This window comes from Prunus mume, linkage group LG3 (genome assembly GCF_029339155.1).
Source record: "Prunus mume cultivar Tortuosa linkage group LG3, ASM2933915v1, whole genome shotgun sequence".
Lineage (NCBI taxonomy): Eukaryota > Viridiplantae > Streptophyta > Magnoliopsida > Rosales > Rosaceae > Prunus > Prunus mume.
The window spans coordinates 16,214,154-16,235,022 of record NC_142700.1 but is presented as its reverse complement, the minus strand read 5'-3'; the positions used below and the strand labels follow the sequence as shown (position 1 = coordinate 16,235,022).

At 38.2% G+C, this 20,869-nt stretch overlaps 1 protein-coding gene and 1 pseudogene across 1 annotated transcript; both read right to left on the bottom strand.

The window, feature by feature from the left end:
• Positions 1 to 466: 466 nt before the first annotated feature.
• LOC148918898 (uncharacterized) lies at positions 467 to 2,885 on the bottom strand. Its single transcript, XM_089047937.1, has 2 exons — positions 986 to 2,885; positions 467 to 870 (listed from the first exon to the last, which is right to left on the bottom strand). The coding sequence occupies exons 1-2, from the start codon at positions 2,868 to 2,870 to the stop codon at positions 467 to 469; spliced, it is 2,289 nt and encodes a 762-aa protein (XP_088904063.1). The 5' UTR covers positions 2,871 to 2,885.
• A 527-nt stretch (positions 2,886 to 3,412) lies between these two features.
• LOC103326395 (uncharacterized) lies at positions 3,413 to 19,879 on the bottom strand (annotated as a pseudogene).
• Between the last annotated feature and the right edge of the window lie 990 nt (positions 19,880 to 20,869).

Sequence of the window (20,869 nt, the reverse complement as noted above, 5' to 3'; positions counted from 1 at the left end):
GGGCATCATAAATGTTATGTATATGATAACAAAACAAAGAAGAGTGGGGTGGGTACATGATAGCAAGTATTATTTGAAAAGTAGGAACGCTTGCTTTCATGTTAACTTGTGCCGCAAGGTGTAAACAAGGCTGGAAAGTCCTTAATCAACCTTTAACTTCAAAATTATTATGGAGAAGCTCCGTAAGAAGCATGAACACAGTTCCTGACTGAACTTTAGCAAATGAAGTTTTTAGCATTACATATTTAAGTCAAGGAAAAAATCGTGGCCACCGCCACCACCATGGCCACCAATAATCCCCCTATCTCTCAGCTTTTGAGTTTTTATTTCTTCATGTATTTTTCAGAAATATTCAGTTATTCTTTGTTTTTGGTAATCAAAATATTCAGTTATTCAGGCTCAACTATAATCAAAACGGCATGGCTTCCTCTACATTTGTCTGAATTAAGGTCCATTAATTGAAGCGCTAAACAAGAGGACGGTTTAACAACACACCTTTTGAAGAAACGTCCTTCACAAACTTTGTCTTGATTTTGTTAAGTGTGGCTACAGCTTCTTTCATACTTACCCTCTCTTCTGGTGATTTTGCACAGCAAGCAAGAGATAATCTCATAATGGCTGATATGCAATCCCTCTTCCCCACATGATCATCATCTTCCTGTTGTGCCCCAATCCCAAGCAAATTGGCATCCACAACTTCATCTATCATTGCATCTAGTAATACTAGTGAGTTTGCAATCCATTGCTTTAAATTCATTTCACCAACAAACATCTCATTTGTTGGCTTCCTTCTTGTGAATGTTTCCATCACTACAATCCCAAAACTGTATACATCCCCTCCTGTTGAAACTATTCCTTCCATTCCATACTCTGCAATATGAATTATATAAATGTGTATGATGAAATGAAAATTATGAGTTGAGTTCTTCATGATTAAGGACAACATGTATAAAACCGAAAGATATCAAACTAACAAGCACATCACCTGGAGCCATATACCCAACTGTGGCTAGGGTCATGGTTTGGGTCATAAAATCTCCTCCACCCAAGAGTTTTGCAATTCCAAAATCAGCAACATGCGCAACCATATCATGGTCTAGTAGTATATTGCTCGACTTCAAATCGCAGTGGACAATAGGCATTGAATAACCATGATGAAGGTATTCTAATGCCGCTGCAACATCTATTAATATAGTCAACCGCTCTAGGATATTCAAAGAACAGTTCTCAGAATACAACCACTTCTCCAGGCTCCCATTAGGCATGTATTGCAGTACCAAGGCTTTGAAGTCAATTTCACTGCAACAACTGATGATTTTGATAAGGTTTCGATGACGAATGTTGCTTAGCATTTCACATTCCCTATCAAAATTCTTGAAAGCCCCTTCTAGCTGTAAATTGAAAACCTTTACCGCAATATCTATTCCATCTGAAAGTGTCCCTTTATATACTGAGCCAAAACCCCCACTTCCAAGTAAGTTGTTTTCTTCGTTAAATCCATTTGTCACCCTTAGAAGTTCTAGGCGTGAAACTCTTCTCCAAAGAAGTTGAGACAATAAGGTAGACTCTGTTGGAACTTCCACATTCCTTTTCCTGCGTAAAAGAAAGATAGATATGGAGGCCACTATTAGCACTACTGATATGATCCCCGGGATTATATATTTAGCTTTCCTCCAATTTGGTTCAAGTGTACCATTTTTGCATGGTGGAACATGAAGTCGGGGTGCACCACAGAGTGCAGTGTTTGAGACAAATGATTGAGCGGAGAAGTTTTGAAAGGGTCCACCAGATGGAATTTCTCCTTGGAGCCTGTTGAAGGACAAATCCAGATACTTGAGAAGTAAGAGAGCTTCTAAAGACCTTGGAATCACTCCAGATAGATTGTTTCTAGATAAATCCAAGAGATTCAGGCTTAGCAAGTCGTGAAATGTACTTGGAATAGGGCCTTCAAAATTATTATTTGCCAAGGTTAGGTTAACCAAATTCGGAAGAGCCCCAATAGTGCTTGGTATAATACCAGATAAATGGTTATATGATAAATGTACCTCTATCACAACTTTCAACTTTCCAATATCTTCCGAGAGAGGTCCAATTAGAGAATTGTATGATAAGTCTACATAGGTGATATAGGCAAGTCTCCATAAAGTAGATGGTATTGTGAAACTCAACCAATTGGACAATAGTGATAGACGTCTTAGAGATGCAGTTAAATTACCCAAGCAAAAAGGTATAGAACCAGAGAGCTGATTGCTACCCAAATCCAATTCAGCTAGGTTATATAGCTCACAAAGTTCATATGGGATATGCCCTTGCAATTTGTTGTAACCCAAGTATAAACCTTGGAGATTCCAAAGTTTTCCCACAGAAGTTGGAATTGATCCACTCAATTGATTGTATTCCAGGCTTAAGGATATCAAGCTGCTCAAGTTGCCAATACTAAAGGGAATGCTACCCCTCATGCTGGAATTTTGTAAATTAATGAATTGAAGCCTCGATGTAGAGAAATTCCAAAAGGAATCATCAAGTCTGGCATTTAACGGATTATTTGCCAAGCTTAGTGTTCTCAAATTTCCAAGATTAGCCAAACAAGAGAGAGTTGAAGTCTCAATCATCAAATTATTACTTCCTAATCTAATGGACTCAATGTTTGTTAAGGCACAAAGCGTGCTTGGAATAAACCCTGTAAATGAGTTTCTGCCCGAATCCATATTGATGAGCATAGAAGCATTGGAGAGGTTGGGGATTACTCCGCTGAGGTCAGTTGCTCCCACGTAAAAGAATTGTAGTTTTGGAACCCCGAGGCCTATGTTTGCTGGGAGGCTACTCGATAGCGGATTTGTATCAAGGGCCATTACTCTGATGGTTAACATATTGAAGATTGAGGATGGGATGAGGCCATTCAGATTATTTCCACTGACTGTAAAAATCTCTAAATTTTGAAGATCACCGATCTCATCTGGTATAGTGCCTGCCACAATGTCACAACCCTTGCATTATTAGTCTACAACAACTTCACTATTTATGGATTGATGTAATCTAATCCAACCCTTACCCTATGTACTCGTTCATAACTTTTAGTAGCAAATGTTTATTAATACAACAGTATGTTAATTGAAATCTCTAAATGAAAATAAAATCCCTAAAAAAATTAATTGAGGACTTATGTAATGGAGATGAAAGGACAAAATGTCATTTCTTTTAGCAAAACACGTTTCTTCAGTTTGTATGTCCTAGTTTATTAGGCAAGTTTCAATCTATTTTATTCTGCCTAATAATTCATATTCATGATTAACGTCTCCCTCATTTACTAACTATGAAATAATTTTTGTCTAGTTACCTAGTACAAAATAATTAAATAATGATAAATGATGCCACCCAAAAAAGATATAGTTTTGAAAAACATAATGAAATATCAATTACCTCTCAAATTGTTACTGCTAAGAGTAATAACCATTAACTGGGTTAAGTTGCCAATATTTTTGGGTATGCTTCCACTGAAATTATTCTCTTCCAGTGATAATATAAGAAGCTCCTTGCATTGCTATAATTTGGATGGAAGTGGACCATCAAAGTGGTTATGACCCAAATTGAGCACGTGAATACTAGGAAGATGCTGGCGTATATTGTCTAGAAGACCACCACTCAAGCTGTTTCCATATAAAGCCAATGTAATCAAAGACGACATGTTGAAAATAGCCACAGGAACAGGGCCTTTTAGGGCATTAGACTGCACATACAACCTCTCGAGCTTATCTAAATTGCCAATCTCCTTTGAAATTTCTGAAAATCATACAGATATTCACATATATATATATATATTCATGATTTATGCACATATAATGTACTATAACAAAAGCAGAGTCATATATATATAATTGGGTCACATCAAGGCAAGGCAATGCAACAAATATACTGTTGAAATTGTTGGAGTCAAGGCGTATCTCCTTCAGAATTGTTAAGTTCCCTATTTCTTTTGGTATCCCACTTGGTATGTATGCCAAACAAAGACTCATGATACATTTAAATAAAGGAAATTAGAAAGTAAAAAAAAATAAAAAAAAAACCTAGAAAACTATCTAATTTATAGAAAAACACTTTAGAAAGCCTATTTTGAGAAGGAAAAAAAAAAAAAAAAGGAGCCCCAACTAGCTATTTGTCACTTTCTAATTGGTTCTTAGTATGTTACAATTTTCTCACTTGAAGGTACAACATGAATTTTTTTCTAAAGAATTGGATTGAAGTAAGCATGGATCTAGGATCCGTAACCTAAGGGGTCATCGTGTAAATGTTCCAAAAAAAAAAATTTGAGTTTTCCCTTTTTCTTATCTATTTGTTCTCTTTCAAATTTTATTCTTTATTGGAAAAATATATTTAAATGATTTCAATTTGTCTATCAACTCTAGAAGCCCAAGTTCAACTCATTTGGCGGTATGAGTTAGGTAAAGAGCTACTACTCTTTTTTTTTTCTTTTTCTTTTTTTAAGTATGCGGCATGCCTCAGCAAAACGACGTAGTTTGTTTAAAAAATATTTGAAGTGCCTTAAGAAAATGACGCTGCTTTCACCAAGCGATTAAAAAAAAAAAAACCCTGCTCAACTTCTCTTTTTCTTCCCAGTGAGCTCTCTTCCTCCTATTCAGGCTTTTCATCAAACAAATGGTGGGGAGCTCAAAGGGTCACACCTCCAAAAAACTAGGACCTCCATGCCTATTTCCATGGCTGTTAAGGGGTCGCTTGACCCCTATGACCTCCCTGTGGATTCACCACTGATTGGAAGGGTAATTTTTTTAAAAACAAAATGTCATGCTATAATAGGCTATATGTGAAAAGTCCTTAAATATTCCCCATACGTAATTCAATGTATTTAGAATCTATGTCATTATTCCTCGACGGCCATCAATTTTTATCATTAATTTTAGCCTACAGGTAGTCCCTAGTTTTATAAAGGCTTATTTACTATAGTGCCCTCTAAAACTTTGGTCAAACCTCACTTTACCCTCCCAAAGTTAAAGTGGCCCGTTTACCCTTGATTGTGGTTTCGTGTTCCATTTTACCCCCTACCGTTATCTTCATTAATAACTATGTCCGTTTCGATGACGTGACATGGCTATTTTAGTCTTTTGACCACAACTGATGATGTGTCATGTAAGGGCCCACTTTTTTTTTAAAGTGGAATAAAATATATAATATAATAATATAATTACTTGTTTAGTTAAAAAATATATAAAAATTGGAAAAATTAATACATAAAAATCTTTCTTCTCCATCTCTCTCCCTTGAACTCTCCCTTCCTAACTTCATAACCCAAAGCCACCCCAACCACCGCCATTGTAGAAACAGCAACGCCACCAATGCGGGTGAAACCGGAGTAAAAGCATTGGGCCAATGAGGAGGACGACCCTCCCGAGGAGCCCAAGAAGAAAAATGAAGCGTCGTCTACTTCCTAGCTAGAAGTGAACATTGCCGAATTGATGATCACCTAGAACTAGTTCCTCAACGACCACGAAAACTAATATTAGTTTCGCATGATCTCTCCCTCTCTCTCTCTGAAATTTTCAACTTTTTTTTTGCTTTAGTTATGGTTTTGATGCAAATTACAGTAGAGTAGGGCTAGGATTATTGGGTGATTTTGTAAATAATTTAGGGGATTTAAGAAGCCCGGTAGTCCAAGCAATTACTTTCACTACTACGTTTTACCATTTGCACGACGAAAGTTTGCGCAACGAAGAAATATTCGCCGCACACAAATGCACTCGGGTGACGAAAAAATATTCGTCGCAAGCATAACCATCAAAACTTGCGCGACCAAATTTGTCATCGCATAAATGTCTTTGCACGACAAACAAATTCGTCGTCGCAAGCAAAGTGAGTTAAAAATAGCTGGGAAATTTTTTGGCCCAAACACTTGCGCTGATGAGGAATATTGTCGCTAAGACAACCTCGCGCGATGGTTCTAAAATTCGTCGAGCAAAAATGGACAGAAAACCGTGGGTCCCTTTATTTGGAGGTAAAAACTTGTACGACGAAACTGTTCGTCGCAAAAGACAACTTAGCGCTAGGGCTCGTCAATGGGCTGCCCGGCCCAAATTTAATGGGCTTGAGCCGGGCCGGGCCGGGCTTTAAAGAGGAAAGAGAAAATATCGGGCCGGGCCGGGCCGGGTTTTTTTAGAAAATTCAAAGCCCAAGCCCGACTCATAGGTCGGGCTTGAGAAAGCCCATTGGGCCGGGCTAGGGCTAAGCCCAATGGGCCGGGCCGAAACGGGCCTACTTCATTCGAAAAAAATCATAAACTTAATCATAAGGGCATTTTAGTCTAAATTTGAGATTAAACTCACTTAATTTCAATATTTTCACATCAAACCAAATTCATAAAATACTCAATAAAGTCACACAACTTAATAAGATTTTCCACAAAAATAATAAAACAAAGTATTATTTTTGAGGTTATTACATAATTAGACCATATTACGTTTTAAGAAATAATTTTAAAAAATAATAAGTATCAAAAAGATATTTTTTTTAAAGGATGGTATAAATAAATATGTAAATGTTTGGTGATGTGTTCAAGAAAAACAAGATTATATTTGGTGGTAGTAGTACGATTATGTTTCGTGAGATGATTATGTTTAGTGATATGATATATTGTTCATCTTATTTATATATGTATATATATATATAATTGTTGTATTAATAATTGACACAAATTAATGTGCTAATCATCCAATTATAAACTAGGAATGAGTAAAGAAAAGTAAATGAAATGAAACAAATTATATATGTGATTTAAGTGATATAATCATAATCCTAAACTCTTATTTATACATAATTATATATCTATGCGGGCCTAACGGGCCGGGCTTTTGTGGGTGGGCCGGGCCGGGCTTTCTTGGGCTTAATCGGGCCGGGCCTATGGGCCGGGCCGGCTTCACACCCAAGCCTAGCCTGCCCAAGGGGCCGGGCCATCTCAAAGCCCATAACGGGCCGGGCCGGGCTTTTTTCCAATGGGCCGGGCGGGCCCCCATCGGCCCATGAGCCCGCGGGCCAAATGATGAGGCCTACTTAGCGCGACGGGAAGATATTTCGTCACGTAAGAAAATGAGGGATATTTTATTTTTGGCACCAAAAATACATGGGTGGGATATTTTTGTTTGCGCGACGTAAATAATTTTTGTCGCGTAAAGTTTCAAGTTTGCGTGACGATATTGCACGACGAAAATTTTGGTTTGTGCAACGGAAAATTTGGTTTTTCACGACGGCAATTTGCTCGACGAAATTATTGATTCGTCGCGCAAAGTCCTTCTTCTTCATATGAGAATTCTGCCATTGCAGAGGCCGAATGCAAAAAAAAAAAGCATTCTACCTTTGCCTCTCTCTCAACCTCTTTGCCACTGTTGGGACTTCAATACATTCATTGGGTAAGTATTTTTCGTCATTAGTTTAAAAGTATTAATTTAAATTCGTACTAACGCTATTTATTTTGTTCTCGTTAGGGATATTTGTAATTAGCGATTGGTGGAGAACGTTTGAGAAGGTATTTTATTCGTTTTATATATTAATAATGTTAAAGTTAGTTTGTTATGTTTAAAATTTTTTTGTGAAGTTATATTTATATTATGTTGTTAAATTGTGCATGACGTAGCACAATATGTTGTGATGTAAGAAGTTAATTCAAATTAACTTCGTACTTTTATTTTTATGTTTAGTAATGCTTAGTTTCCGCTCGAGATTAGTTGGATTTCGTGCATGGATGCGTAATGCATGACTGCGGTCCGATTAATTCTTGAATTGTCCCATTATTTGGACAGTTTGGTACTGCATAGTGTTGTCACGTAATCTACGGCTACAGGATTAGGTTTCGATTGTGGAGATTTCGTGTCATCTCGTACATTCTTCAGTGGTACGAGGTATTTATACCTATGCCCACCTCAAGAATCTGTATCGAGATGCTGCCAAAATTCATCCACATCGAAATCTAATCTCATGTAGTTGTAGGTTACGTGGCAGGACTATGCATTCCCGAATGAGATAAGGCCCTTACCGGAGGCATAAGGTGACATTATAACTTCGTATGAAGTTGTTGTGATTGTTCTGTTGTGATTGTGGTTTCAGGAATTATGAGCAAAAGGTGGATACAGAACCCGAATAGATGCGCAGATGAATACTTGGATGGAATCCAAGATTTTATTGAGTTTGCACGTAGACACAACCCAGGTGCAACTAGAATTCGTTGTCCTTGTAGGAGGTGTAACAACACGTTGTGGGAGACAATTGAAAATGTTGGATTTCATTTAGTAAGAAATGGAATGATTGAGACATATAGCATTTGGAACCTTCACGGGGAACAATTAGACCATGTCTCGTCTCCAAATGCCACAAGAGTGGCCAATGTTGAAACTATTGTGGATCCCAATGATGAAGTCATGGATATTATATAGGATGCTTTTCCATTTGCATTGACCATCATCAATTAGGAAGGGGAAGATGACGTGTCTACACCAATAGACAGTGCGGAGTTTGAACAATATGAAAAATTGTTAAAAAATGCCAAACAAGAGTTATACCCGGGGTGCAAGAGCTTTTCCGTTCTCAAGGCCATTGTGGAGCTAATGCATGGAAAAATAAAGTATCGTATGTCGAACCTGTGTTTCGATTATTTTTTGGGGGTTGTCAAGAGAATGCTTCCGACAGACAATTGTTTGCCGAAAGACCATAAACACGCGCAGAAGGTGTTGAATGGTCTGGGATTGGGTTATGAAAAAATTCACTCTTGCGAAAACAATTGCATGTTATTCTACAAAGAGCATGAAACGTTGGATACATGCCATATATGCAATGAGTCGAGGTTCAAAAAGACATCTCAGAATAGAACGACTAAGATCCCTCAAAAAGTTATGCGTTATCCGCCTCAAACCTAGGTTGCAGCGATTGTATATGTTGACACATACTGCCACAGACATGAGATGGCATAAGGAAAAACGGGTGGATGATGATGTGATGCGGCATCCTACAAATAGGGAGGCATGGAAAGAGTTCGATCGAACGTTCCCCGAGTTTGCTGCTAATCCAAGAAATGTTAGATTGGGATTTGCCACTGACGGATTCAATCCGTATGGGGTTCTAAACCAACACCACAGCACTTGGCCGATTTTGGTATTCCCATATAATTTGTCGCCTTGGAAATGCATGAAAAAAGAATACATGATGATGACTGTTTTGATAACTGAGGATCCTGGCAGGTCAATCGATGTTTACTTAAGGCCGCTGGTTGATGAGCTGAAGGATTTATGGAGAAACGGTGTCCGCACGTATGATAAATCAACTGGGAAGATGTTCACTTTGCGGGCAGCAGTTGTGTGGACTGTGAATGATTTTCCAGCATATACAATGGTTTCTGGGTAGAGCACAAAGGGTTATATAGCATGTCCTGTATGCAAGGAAGATGTAACTTCTGGTTCGCACGCTGGAAAAGTTTGTTACCTTGGTCATCAGAGATGGTTGCCATGGAACCACGAGTTGAGGGAAAAAGATAAAGAATTCGACGGGAATACAGAGCGTCACCTCAGACTCCAAAGAATAGTCCGGTGTTGAGATATTGGAACAACTTAACTGCTTGATTTTGTCTGCTCGGGAAAACAGTTAGTCGGATCAGACCTTCTACACATATGAACTAGACGCACAAGCCTATGTTTTTCGAACTCCCATATTGGTCGAAACTCAAATTGAGGCACAATCTAGATGTGATGCATGTTGAGAAAAATGTATTCGACATATTAGTGAGCACGATTCTAGATATCGAGGGCAAGACAAAGGATACGATCAAAGCTCGTCTTGATTTGGAAAGAATGGGCATATGAAAGGGTTTATGGATGAATAGGGACAGTGATAAAGCTAGAAGGGATCTTGCATTCTTTTCTATGAAACCGAATGACAAGAAAGAGTTTCTATGGTTTGTATCGTCTGTAAAGTTTCCCGATGGGTATGTTTCTAACATCGCACGCTATGCGTGAATGTTGACGGGTAAATTTATCAGTACAAGAGCCATGACTGCCATGTGTTTTTACAACGCCTACTTCCTGTGGGTATTCGATACCTATTGCCGGAAGATGTAGTCAAGCCAATCATGTTGTTGTCCAGATTTTTTTCACGACTCACGGCGAAAACATTGCGAAAGACAGACATTAATCAGTTGCGGCATGACATTGTCCAAGTCCTATGCAAGTTTGAGATGATATTCCCTCCAGCTTTCTTTACAAGTATGATCCACGTGATGGTTCACTTGCCAGAAAAGGCATTGCTTGCTGGTCCTGTCAACTATCGCTGGATGTATCCAATAGAAAGGTATATAATCCTTATCGTTTTTCTGTATGCATCATTATCACAGGCTTGCTAATTTGTATCATATAGTTTTATTTTGACAGGCTTCTCGGATAGCTGAAAAAAGTGTACGCAACAGGGCGAGGCCCGAAGGATCAATTATAGAGGCTTGGGTTCAATATGAGTCGCTTACTTTCAGCGGAATGTATTTAAAAGATGTGGAGATGGCTTTCAATCGTCCTCAGCGCAATAATGACGGAGGTATAAGAAATGAAAAACTTTCTGTTTTTGCCCAAAGCGCACGACCCTTTGGAGATCCTGAACGAGGAGAGTCGTTTTCTAGAAATGACATGGAGGTAGCGCATTAGTTCGTACTGAACAATTGTGATGAGATAATGGCATACTTAGATGAGCATGAAGAGATGATGAAGCGAGAACATCCATCACATTTGGTTGCCCAGAAACACCGTGAATTATTTCCACAATGGTTTTTGGATTCTGTAAGTTATAAGTGTTTTGTATTTGAAAAATATAAATTGTAGTATTTAATTTCGTTAGACTAACATGTGAACGGTTTTGTATAATATTAGGTGAATAAGTTGAAATCATCGAATTCCCCCACTTATAGTGATGAGTTATATAACTTACCGTTCGGCCCGATTCGCGCTGAATTGTTCTCTGGTTGTAATGTTAACGGCGTCAAATTTTTGGGGCTGCACGAGATGACAAGTCGTGTACGCAAAACATCGTGTCCATGTCCCGTGGAGTCGAAAGTACGGACATTGATTTCTATACCAAACTCACAACTGTCGTGCAGTTGCTTTACAAAGATCGATACCAAGTTATCATGTTTAAGTGTCGATGATTTGATACCAACCCAAATAGGTCGGGAAGTGTTAAAATCGATAATGACTTACTATCTGTGAACATTAACAGAACTTGGTATGATGACGACCCTTACATTTTGGCAAACATGGCAACACAGATTGTGTATCTAGATGACCCTAAAGCCGGGAATGCTTGGGAAGTTGTTCAGAAGATGGATCATAGGAACGTGTATGCTATACCAAAACTAGACCCAACTGACAATGACGTCGACAATGTGGCTGACCAACGTTTAGTATCTTCAATGGAAAATGATGCGGAAACACTTCGAGATACAAATGTTATACAAAAACCGTTTCAGTCAATTACAATTGACCTCGGTGATCTTCCGCGATACGATGTTGCAAAGTGGGCCCGAGAAACGACGATGATGTAGTTATAGAGGAAGAGGAGGAGGAGGACTGGGAGACCGAAAGTGATGATAGCGACGATAACGAAAGTTATTATAGTTCAGATGATGAATAATGAATTTTTTTTGTAATTTTATTATGTTAGTGTACATATTTTGTGTAATACAAATGTCTGTATATATGTATATGAATTGTAACAAGGAATCAGAGTTAGCATTCCAATATTAACTGTCAGAAATCATAATGAAAAAAAAAATCAATTCTCCTTAAAATCGTTTACTATTGTGAAAATCGAAATCAAAACCAATTTTATTACCAAAATGCCCTTATACAAAACAATTTTTTTTAATTCAACTACTTACATAAGTTTTCAAAAGAAAAAAAAAATTGTGTTATTTAATAATGAACCAAACTTTTAAAAAATGAGAATGATAAACAATTGGCGCCAAACCCTTGCGCGACAAAGTAAACATCGTCGCGCTTAATTTTGCACGACGCAGAAGCTCTCATTGCGTAAAGTTAAACTTTTGCGCGACAAAACCATCCATTGCGTAGAAGATATTTTGCGCGACGAAACAAAGTGCTCCTTCGTCGCGCAAATATACATATATATATTTTTTAATATATACACACGTATATATTTGAAATTCATGATCGAATTAGTTCATTGTATTCATATAGGGTCAAGGAGTGTAGCTGTAAAAAAATCTTCAAAATCGGAGTTCAAAAAACAGTTAGCAATCATGACTTTTCATTTATAATCACAAAAGTTTTGTCCTGCTACTTGATCTCTGACTGTTTTTTTTTTTCCGATTTTTGGGACCTATGATCTCGAAGTATAAACAAACAAGTTTGACGGCTGGATTACTGAAACTAGTTTCGTAAAATGCGTATGCCATCAAAACAATAGAATCATCAACAATGAAGAGTTTACTTATACTTTCGTTAAACATAAAATAAGATTATGTGTTATCCCTTAGTGTAAATATATTAAATTGAAGATCAAATTCAGTCATTGTATTCATATTGGGTCAAGAAATGTATCTGCAAAAAACATCAAAATCGGAGTTAAAATTACCGTTAAATTGTGACTTTTCATTTATAACCGTCGAAAAGTTTTGTCTCGTTGCTTGATCTTTGAATGTTTGTTTTTTCCGATTTTCGGCGTAAACGATCCCGCAGTATAAAAAATTAAGTTTACCGGTTGGATCATTGAAACAAGTTTAGGATTTAGGGTTTAGGTTTTAGATTTTAGGGTTTAGGGTTTAGGTTTAGGATTTGCGCGATTTAATGAGCTTCTTCGTCGTGCAACATCATCCGACCTTTTACTCTTCCCTTGAACACTTAGTCGAAATTGTTGGCAAATCACTAGTTTGCACGACGAAGTGTGACAGCTTTCGTCGCGCAATGTGTGCAGAGCATAGCATTGCGCGACGACAAGACGCCGCCGTCGCCAATGTCATCCAGATTTTCATTTTCCCCATCAACACTTGGTCGAAATTTTTGGCAAATTACAAGTTTGCGGAACGACATAAAATATTTGCACGATGCAGTTATCTTCGTCGTGCAAGCCACACCAAGCCTAAACCCTAATCCCAAATTTTACGGACTCTGAACATTGCGCGATTTAATAATGTGTGTTTGCGTCGCGCAAAGTTGTTGTAGAAACCCTTGCGCAACGATTTTTAATCTTCGTCGCACAAACTCGAAACCCTAATCCCACATTTTGGGCGATACCACATCATTGCGCGACGGAAATTTTGTATTTTCGTCGCGCAATAATCATTTAAATTATTTTGCACGACGCTATTTGTCCCTTCATCGCGGAAACTAGAATAAAGTTTCAGAAACCACTTGAGCGCCTCCTTCTTCCCCAGATTCGATTTCTGCAAATCTCTCTCTCTCTCTCTCTCTCTCTCTCTCTCACCGTCACCTCAGCCTAGTGCCTTCCAACCCTGTAGCTTCCCGCCACACCCGAAGCTTCCCGCCACACACGATCCTCTCGCTGAAATTGCTCGATTTTCACCGAATCCTCGCCGGCCTCGTTCTCTCTCCTCTTGCAGCCAACCGACAATTGATGTATGGTTTCTGGCCTATTTTTGATGCTTTAGCTGATAGTTGGGTAGGATTTGCATAATTGTTTGAATAAGGTAGTCTATTTGAAACCCTAGATTTCGCCTGTTTTTGAATTCAAATTCCAGTCACTTCCGGCCGTTTTTCGGGGTAGGTCCGAGAACAAAAGTGCCTCCAATTCATGTTTTGAACATAGGGTAGGAACCTTGGCCCTTAATTTGTAGAAAATTCCGGCGATTGTTATCGCTTGGACACCCACGCCGCCGTGTGGTGGTGCATGGGATACCGTAGGAGGTGCATTGAGTCCCGGCAATCCCCTGGTTGTCCCGAGCGTGTAGATGTGTTTGGATTGGAATTTGGTTACCGTTTGAGTGTCAAACGGATTTTGCCTATTGTGCGATTTCCGAGTTCGATATGTTCGGACAGTTGGATCGAACTCAAACTCATGCATGTCGTATGTTGTATTTCTAGGATTGTGTAGGATTCGACGGATCGTGGATCGGAGTCTCGGATACTCCAAACTCTCAAACCCTAGGTCTATGCTTTTAATGAATTAGTTAAGAATCTGAATAAAATTATATGTGCTTACAAATATTCGTATAATTTTTGGAATTTGTATGTGTATTAATGAAATTGTGCAGATGTCAGACCTGATTAGACGTCGAGGTCGCTGACGGCTTACACCAAGTTCAGAGCCCCCGCCACCAAGATCGCCGCCATCAAGCGCCAAAGATAGATGGACCAGTTGGAAGTTGGTCCCGTGGTCCCAGATGCCTTCTTCATCGGCTTCAACGGGAGCAGCTGTTAGCGCCAGCGGCATCATCGCCCGCCAAGACTACCGGCACCACATCAATCGATGCATCGAGCTTACACCTGTGTATAGATTTCCTACAATTCCAGCTTCTTTTGTTTTTGTTTTTGCTTTGTTTTTATTTTTGTATTTTATAGTTAAATTTGTTATTTATTAATGTCATATTTCTTTGCAGCCAAGAGGAACACCCGCTGGTCCGCAGCTTGAAGATTTACGAAGGTCACCCGGGTGACCAACAATGTATCAACATCGGATACGATTTAGCGACATTAGGCTGCACCGACGCCGAGTTGCATAGCTTTGGCCCACGACGTTGGTCACGTCGTGTGTACCCATTGCCCGATGCAATGGAAGTCTTGGAAGGTCATGCCTGACGAGATCAAGTCTTGGAAGGTATGTATCCTACCTTTTCATTCTTTTTCTTTCAAACTTTATATATTTGTATGTAATGAATTTATTGCAGATGAACTACAACTTGGAGGACCTCGACTACGAGTCTTTAGCGTACCTCAATAGACTCTTCTATGATAGGTACAAGCAGTGGAATAGCGACTTGCACCACTATTTTGAGGCTTTTGAGGATCCGGAAGTTGCTCTTCTAGAGGGTTGCTCGAAGGAGCTTGAGGGGCGGGAGGATAGTTGGGCGTGGCTCTGCACTCATTTTCAGGTGCCCGATTTTGTGGTAATTTGTAATATGAATTTCAAATTTAGTTTATACTTCTTATTAATGTTTATTTAATTTTTTATATTTCATTTCAATTTCAACTAATACTGTTTATTTTTTGTATAACATAATAAAGCCAAAGTCAATAAGGGCAATAGGAAGAAGAAGACTCTTCTCCACCATTCAGGTTCCAGGCCCTTCTCCTATAGGATGGATGCACGGCACCGGGTAATAATAAAATAATTGTATTTTAATTTTTAATGTGTCATTATTCTTAATTTATTTTTTTCGTACTAATATTTTTCTTCTCTTGTTCAATTTAGGGGGGTCCAAATTCCCAGTAGATCGACGCCTTTGGCGACGCTTATGTTCACTGGGAATGAGTTGGCCGAGTCCCTTCATGTAAGTATTTTTTAATTTTAATTCTTATATTACGCATTCAAGTTTAAAAGTTATTATATGAATGTTTTAATTTATATTTTATGTTATGTTAAATAGACGACGATGGTGGAGAGGAGCCAATTGGTTCTTCAGAATCCGCCTCCCCTTCCTCCCGAGACTCGATCGAGTCTGTGGATCCTCCACAGGATGCTCGGGTTTCAAATCCTGACGGAGACGCTGGATCGACTTTCGAGAGGAGGCCGACATATTGTCGAGGGATGGGAATGCCCGCAGAGGGAACCTGCACTCCCATCAGCCAGCCGCAGTCAAGTCCGTAATCGCTTGATCGCATGTGGCCACGCTGCAGTCGATGTCGGTGATTCTCGAGTCCCTCGCACGGTCCGCATTCCAATCCTCGCCATAGGTCGACCTCCGAGCCCGCCCACCCGCACCATCCGCAGCAGACCACGGCCCCTGCCTGCACCTTCGAGCCGCATGTGCCAAACGACAATGTAGATTTTGGAACATTATTTGATTAGTTTTTTATTTTCATAATTATTTAAAAAAAATTTCTCTTGTATTATATACATTTATTTTATTTTATATAATAGATGTATTCTTTATAATTTTTTTTTTTGCAATTTCATTTTATTACCAAAAAAAAAAACCAAATTCATTTTTGTACCCAAAAAAAAAAAGTAATATTAAATTTATATAATATATATTAATTTTGAACACATTTACAAAATAAAAAAACGTATAACAATATTTTATACATATAATTTATTATTGCACGACGAAGCTCTTCGTTGCTAAAAGTATATGCGCGACAACCACTCTTCGTCGCAAGAATATATCTCGTCGCGCAAACGTGAGGGACACATAAAGCGCGACGAAGAATCGTTCATGGCTCCAAATTTGTTGCGCAATGTTTTCATGACGAACATTAGTTCGTCGAGCAAAGGTTTGTGTGACGAAGAGTTTTGGCTTCCTAAATATGTCGTGCATGTTTTTGCGATTTAACATTAGTTCGTCGCGCAAAGGTTTTTGCAACGAAGAGTTTTTGCGTCCCTAAACCTTTCATGCAACGAAGGGTAAACCGTCGTACAGTTTTGCGCGACGAATGCAAAATATTGGTCGCGCAAAGTCTTTCTTCACACTTTTTGAGCGACGAATTTTCTATCGCGCAGACATTTGTGCGACTTAATGTATGTTTGCGCGATGAAACTCTCTTCGTCGCGCAAACCGTAAAATGTAGTAGTGTTTGCCCATGATTTTGACCTCTACCTTCAAAGATCTCATTGCTCAGGCTTACAATGGTTGTTGATGAAGTTGAGGGTGACAGAGATCATGGGAGAGAGATGGAGAAGAAAGACTTTCATTTATAATTTTTCCATTTTTAAAAATTTTAAATTAAACAAGTAATTACATTATTTTATTATATATTTTAGTCCACTTAAACCAAAAAAAATAGTGGGCCCTTTACATAACACATTATCACTTGTGGTAAAAAAAACTAAAATAACCTTACCACGTCATCAAAACTGATAGAGTTATTAATGGAGATGACAGTGGGGAGAGGGGGTAAAGTAAACACGAAACCACGGTCAAGGGGGTTAAATATGCCACTTTAACTTTGGGAGTTAAAGTGAGATTTGACCGAAATTTCAGAAGATACTACAATAAATAAGCCTTTTATAAATTTAAATTTTGTAAAAGCTTTTGAGTATAGTAAAAAATCAACACGAATAAACCTTATTATCAGGGCTGGGCACGATTCAATTTAGCTCGGTTTTACGTAATACTGAAACTGGAATTGGCACTATTCATCTAGTCTAATTTGGTTTAATTCAGTTTTTAGCTCAAATGAGTGGTAAACTCGAACCAATCCGAAACTATAATGACTGGTTCCGTTCTTTCAATTTTCTTTCATATCTACCTTGCTAAACTTGCCTTAGGTCTATCAGACTTGCAAGGAAAAATACAAACAAAAATACATATGCCCACATATCTATAATCTTCTATCTAAAAGAAGAGAACAGAGAAACAGAAACAAACAAAACACCAGAGAAAGAAAAGAAAATTGTAGAGAGAAGGAGATAAACCAGAGCAAGATAAGAAAACTGAACCAGAGAAAGAGAGAGATGAAAAAGAGAAGGGAAAAAAAAAAGGAAAAAGAGAAGGAGAGAGAGGGAGAGAGAAAAAAAAAACAGGAAGAAGAGACGGAGAGAGAGAGAGAGAGAGAGGGAGAAAAAGGTAGAGGAAGAAGGAAGAAAGAAAAGTAGGGGAGAGAGTAGGGTGGCACTCAAACCGCGAACCGAAATTTGAGCCGAACTGCACTCGAACCAAACTGAAAAACCGAGTTGACCAAAAAGTAAAAAACAGATCAAAAATCGAACCGGATCTGATTTGGACCGGTTTTGGATCTAATTCCATGTCTTCACAAACTGAATCAGACCGAACCGAACCGGTCAAATTAAAAATATATAATTTCAATATATATTTATATTTAATGCTATATTTTTAATTTAACAACAAAAAACTAATATTTATCCAAGTTCAATTTCAAAATCTCTCTTTTTCTAACTTTAATATTTATTTTTATATGAAATTGAATAATTTGTTAATTTTCAAGTAAAAATAATAATATTTTAGTTGAGAATTGTATTAAAAAATAATTTTTATAATCCGGTTCAAAACTGGACCGGACTGGAACCAAACCGGATAGTTTTTGAAAATTTTTAATTAAAACCAACCGAATGAATAGTACTGGATCGGTTCTAATTTGAGGCAAAAACCGGTCCAATCCGAATCATGCCCACCCCTAGGAAAGAGAGTCAGGAAAAAAGTAAAAGGGAAAGAGAAGAAAGAGAAAAAGGCCAAACAAAACTGGGAGACAAAGGGTTGGCCTTTGGGCACTAGGCTTGGGCTTGGAGCTTATGTTTGGGCTTTGGAATTTGGTATTGGGCTAGGGATTAAGAATGGGATTGATTCTTTTTGTAACAAAAAATACAATAAGTTTGGATTGGTTTTTTTAATATGCAAACTGGAACTGGAATTGGAACCGAACTAAACTGGTTTGGTTCTTGAACTAGAGTTGACGTTTTAGTCAACATGGTTTTTTTCTAGGTTTTTTCTGCTCAGTTTATTGGTTCTTCGGTTCCAATAAGCACCCTTACTAATTACTACCTTCAAAATTAAAATTTAAATGCATATTCTATTCAAGTGAGAGTTTTTTTTAGTATCGCATGACATGCAATCTATTTGTCTAAAGAAAAAAAAAAGCGGGCTTATAGATTAATAACAAAATGCTAAAACGTAACGGTATATCAATAGTAGATTCTAAGTAACTTGTTGACATATATGTACCTGATAGTTGATTATTGCTTAGATTAATTACTTGCAATGTAGATAAGTTGAAGACAGTCGTGGGTATGGAACCTGAAAATTGATTGCCATGCAAATAGAAGCTTTGAAGTTTGGGGAAGGCCCCAAACCACGATGGAATGGATCCCATAAAGTTGTTGTATCCAAATCTAACCAACTTCAAGCGACGTAAATAAGACAATTCATAGGGAAAGTACCTTGGAAGCTGTTATTGTTGAAGCTTAGTGCAACAAGGAATGAGAGGTTGCCTAAGTGTGGTGGAATGGTTCCTATGAAAGTTTGGCGGCCAGAATTTCATGTGTGTGGGGCCTCTCATAAAAATATAAACAATAAAAAATTTGAACTCACAAGACATAGCAAAACATCAAAAATCATGTTGTGTATTCATTACAATCATCATTGTTCTTGACGAGTTTTCATATTTTAAAATCGTTGCATAACAACCTCGTCATCTATACTATTGAAAATTTATCTCTCAATATATGCAACGAAGCAATCATTTATACATAAATTGAAAGATCTATTAAAATCAATAAAAGGAAAAAAAAATTAAAATTTATTAACTAAAAATAAATAAATAAATAAAAAAGAGAACTACTAAAAAAACTTTAATTAAATAAATTAACCTAATTAAAACTTGATAGTTTAATATGGAGTTTGAGAGAAAAACTCATAGGCTCAGGCAGTGCATTGAGAAAGTTTACTTCGCTGCTTGTGTATCTCCAAGAAAGGAGAAAAATGGGTTAGGATTTTATCAATTTTTGTAAAAGGGTGAATATATAATAATAAGAGCCATAAACCTTTGGAAAAGGAAAGGAAAGTGGCTTAAGCTTGGTGGAAAGGAAAACAGGATTTGGCTGCTGGCCCACATGATAAAATAAACATATTAATTAATATAGATTATTCAATAACAGCAATACATATTACATTTTAGAAGAAAGAGACAAAAGTTGAGTGGGGGCCAGTGACTGCACTGGTCCTTACATGCCTCCGCCCACCCATGTACGAGAGATTCAATTATGCTACTCTGAGGTGGCGAGCACCACAAGTAACGTCAATCCAGTTGCAGACATAGGTGGTGGTTGACCAGTTGACCAAGATGTTGTGAGGGTCACTAGTGATATAGGATCTCAAAGCAAGAAGAGTAGACTGGTCGGTGGTGATGTTGGTTTGTGCTGCACCTGTGCCTACAGAACTGTACTGCAGCAGCAACAACGTCATTGACAAGACGAAACGACTTCTCTCCATGAGCACCGAAAACAGACAAGTATGATTGAATAATTTGTTGCAATGCCAATTTATGAAGGCAGAACAAGTTGCCATTGCCAAAGAGTGGGCACATGATTGCCATGGAGGAACAATTCTTGAGTAGCCAAATGCAACTTGTCCATTCATTGCAACGACTTGGTTGTAAGAAAGGAGGAATGGACAATTAGGCACCTGTTTTCACAAAATGACCAGAGAAGTTCCTTCCAACTTCAAAGTGTGTTAAATGATAAAAAACTCAATTGCCCGTCCCATTTTTGTTTCACTTTTCAGTGTTTTCAATGAAATGATAGCCCCATTATAATAATTGTCATTTCTTTTTTTCTTTTTCCTTTTTTGTTGTTGAAGGAAACGATCAGATATATTAAAAAACATAACAAGTTAAAACATATCTTCAACCAATGTGTGATCGAATCGGTTAAAGCAAAAGCAAGGTTTGCAATCATGTTTGCCACACCATTAGAGCACTTCCACTCACAAGGGCTAAGTCTAAGGCAAGGGCAAGCAAGGGCAAGCACTTCCACCGCCGGATTTCGGAAAAAGCATCCGAGAGTCCTCGTCGCGCCACGTGGCACCGCCCGCTGGAGGTCGCCAGTGTGACGCCGCGACGGAACTCAAGTTTTTGATCGCTGCGCGTAATTCACGCACCAATGGTAAAAAATTTGAATTATCGTAGGCTGGCCTCGCCGACGTCACCGGGCTTTACCGGCAAGACTTGCCCTTGGGCTTCGGCCTGGGACC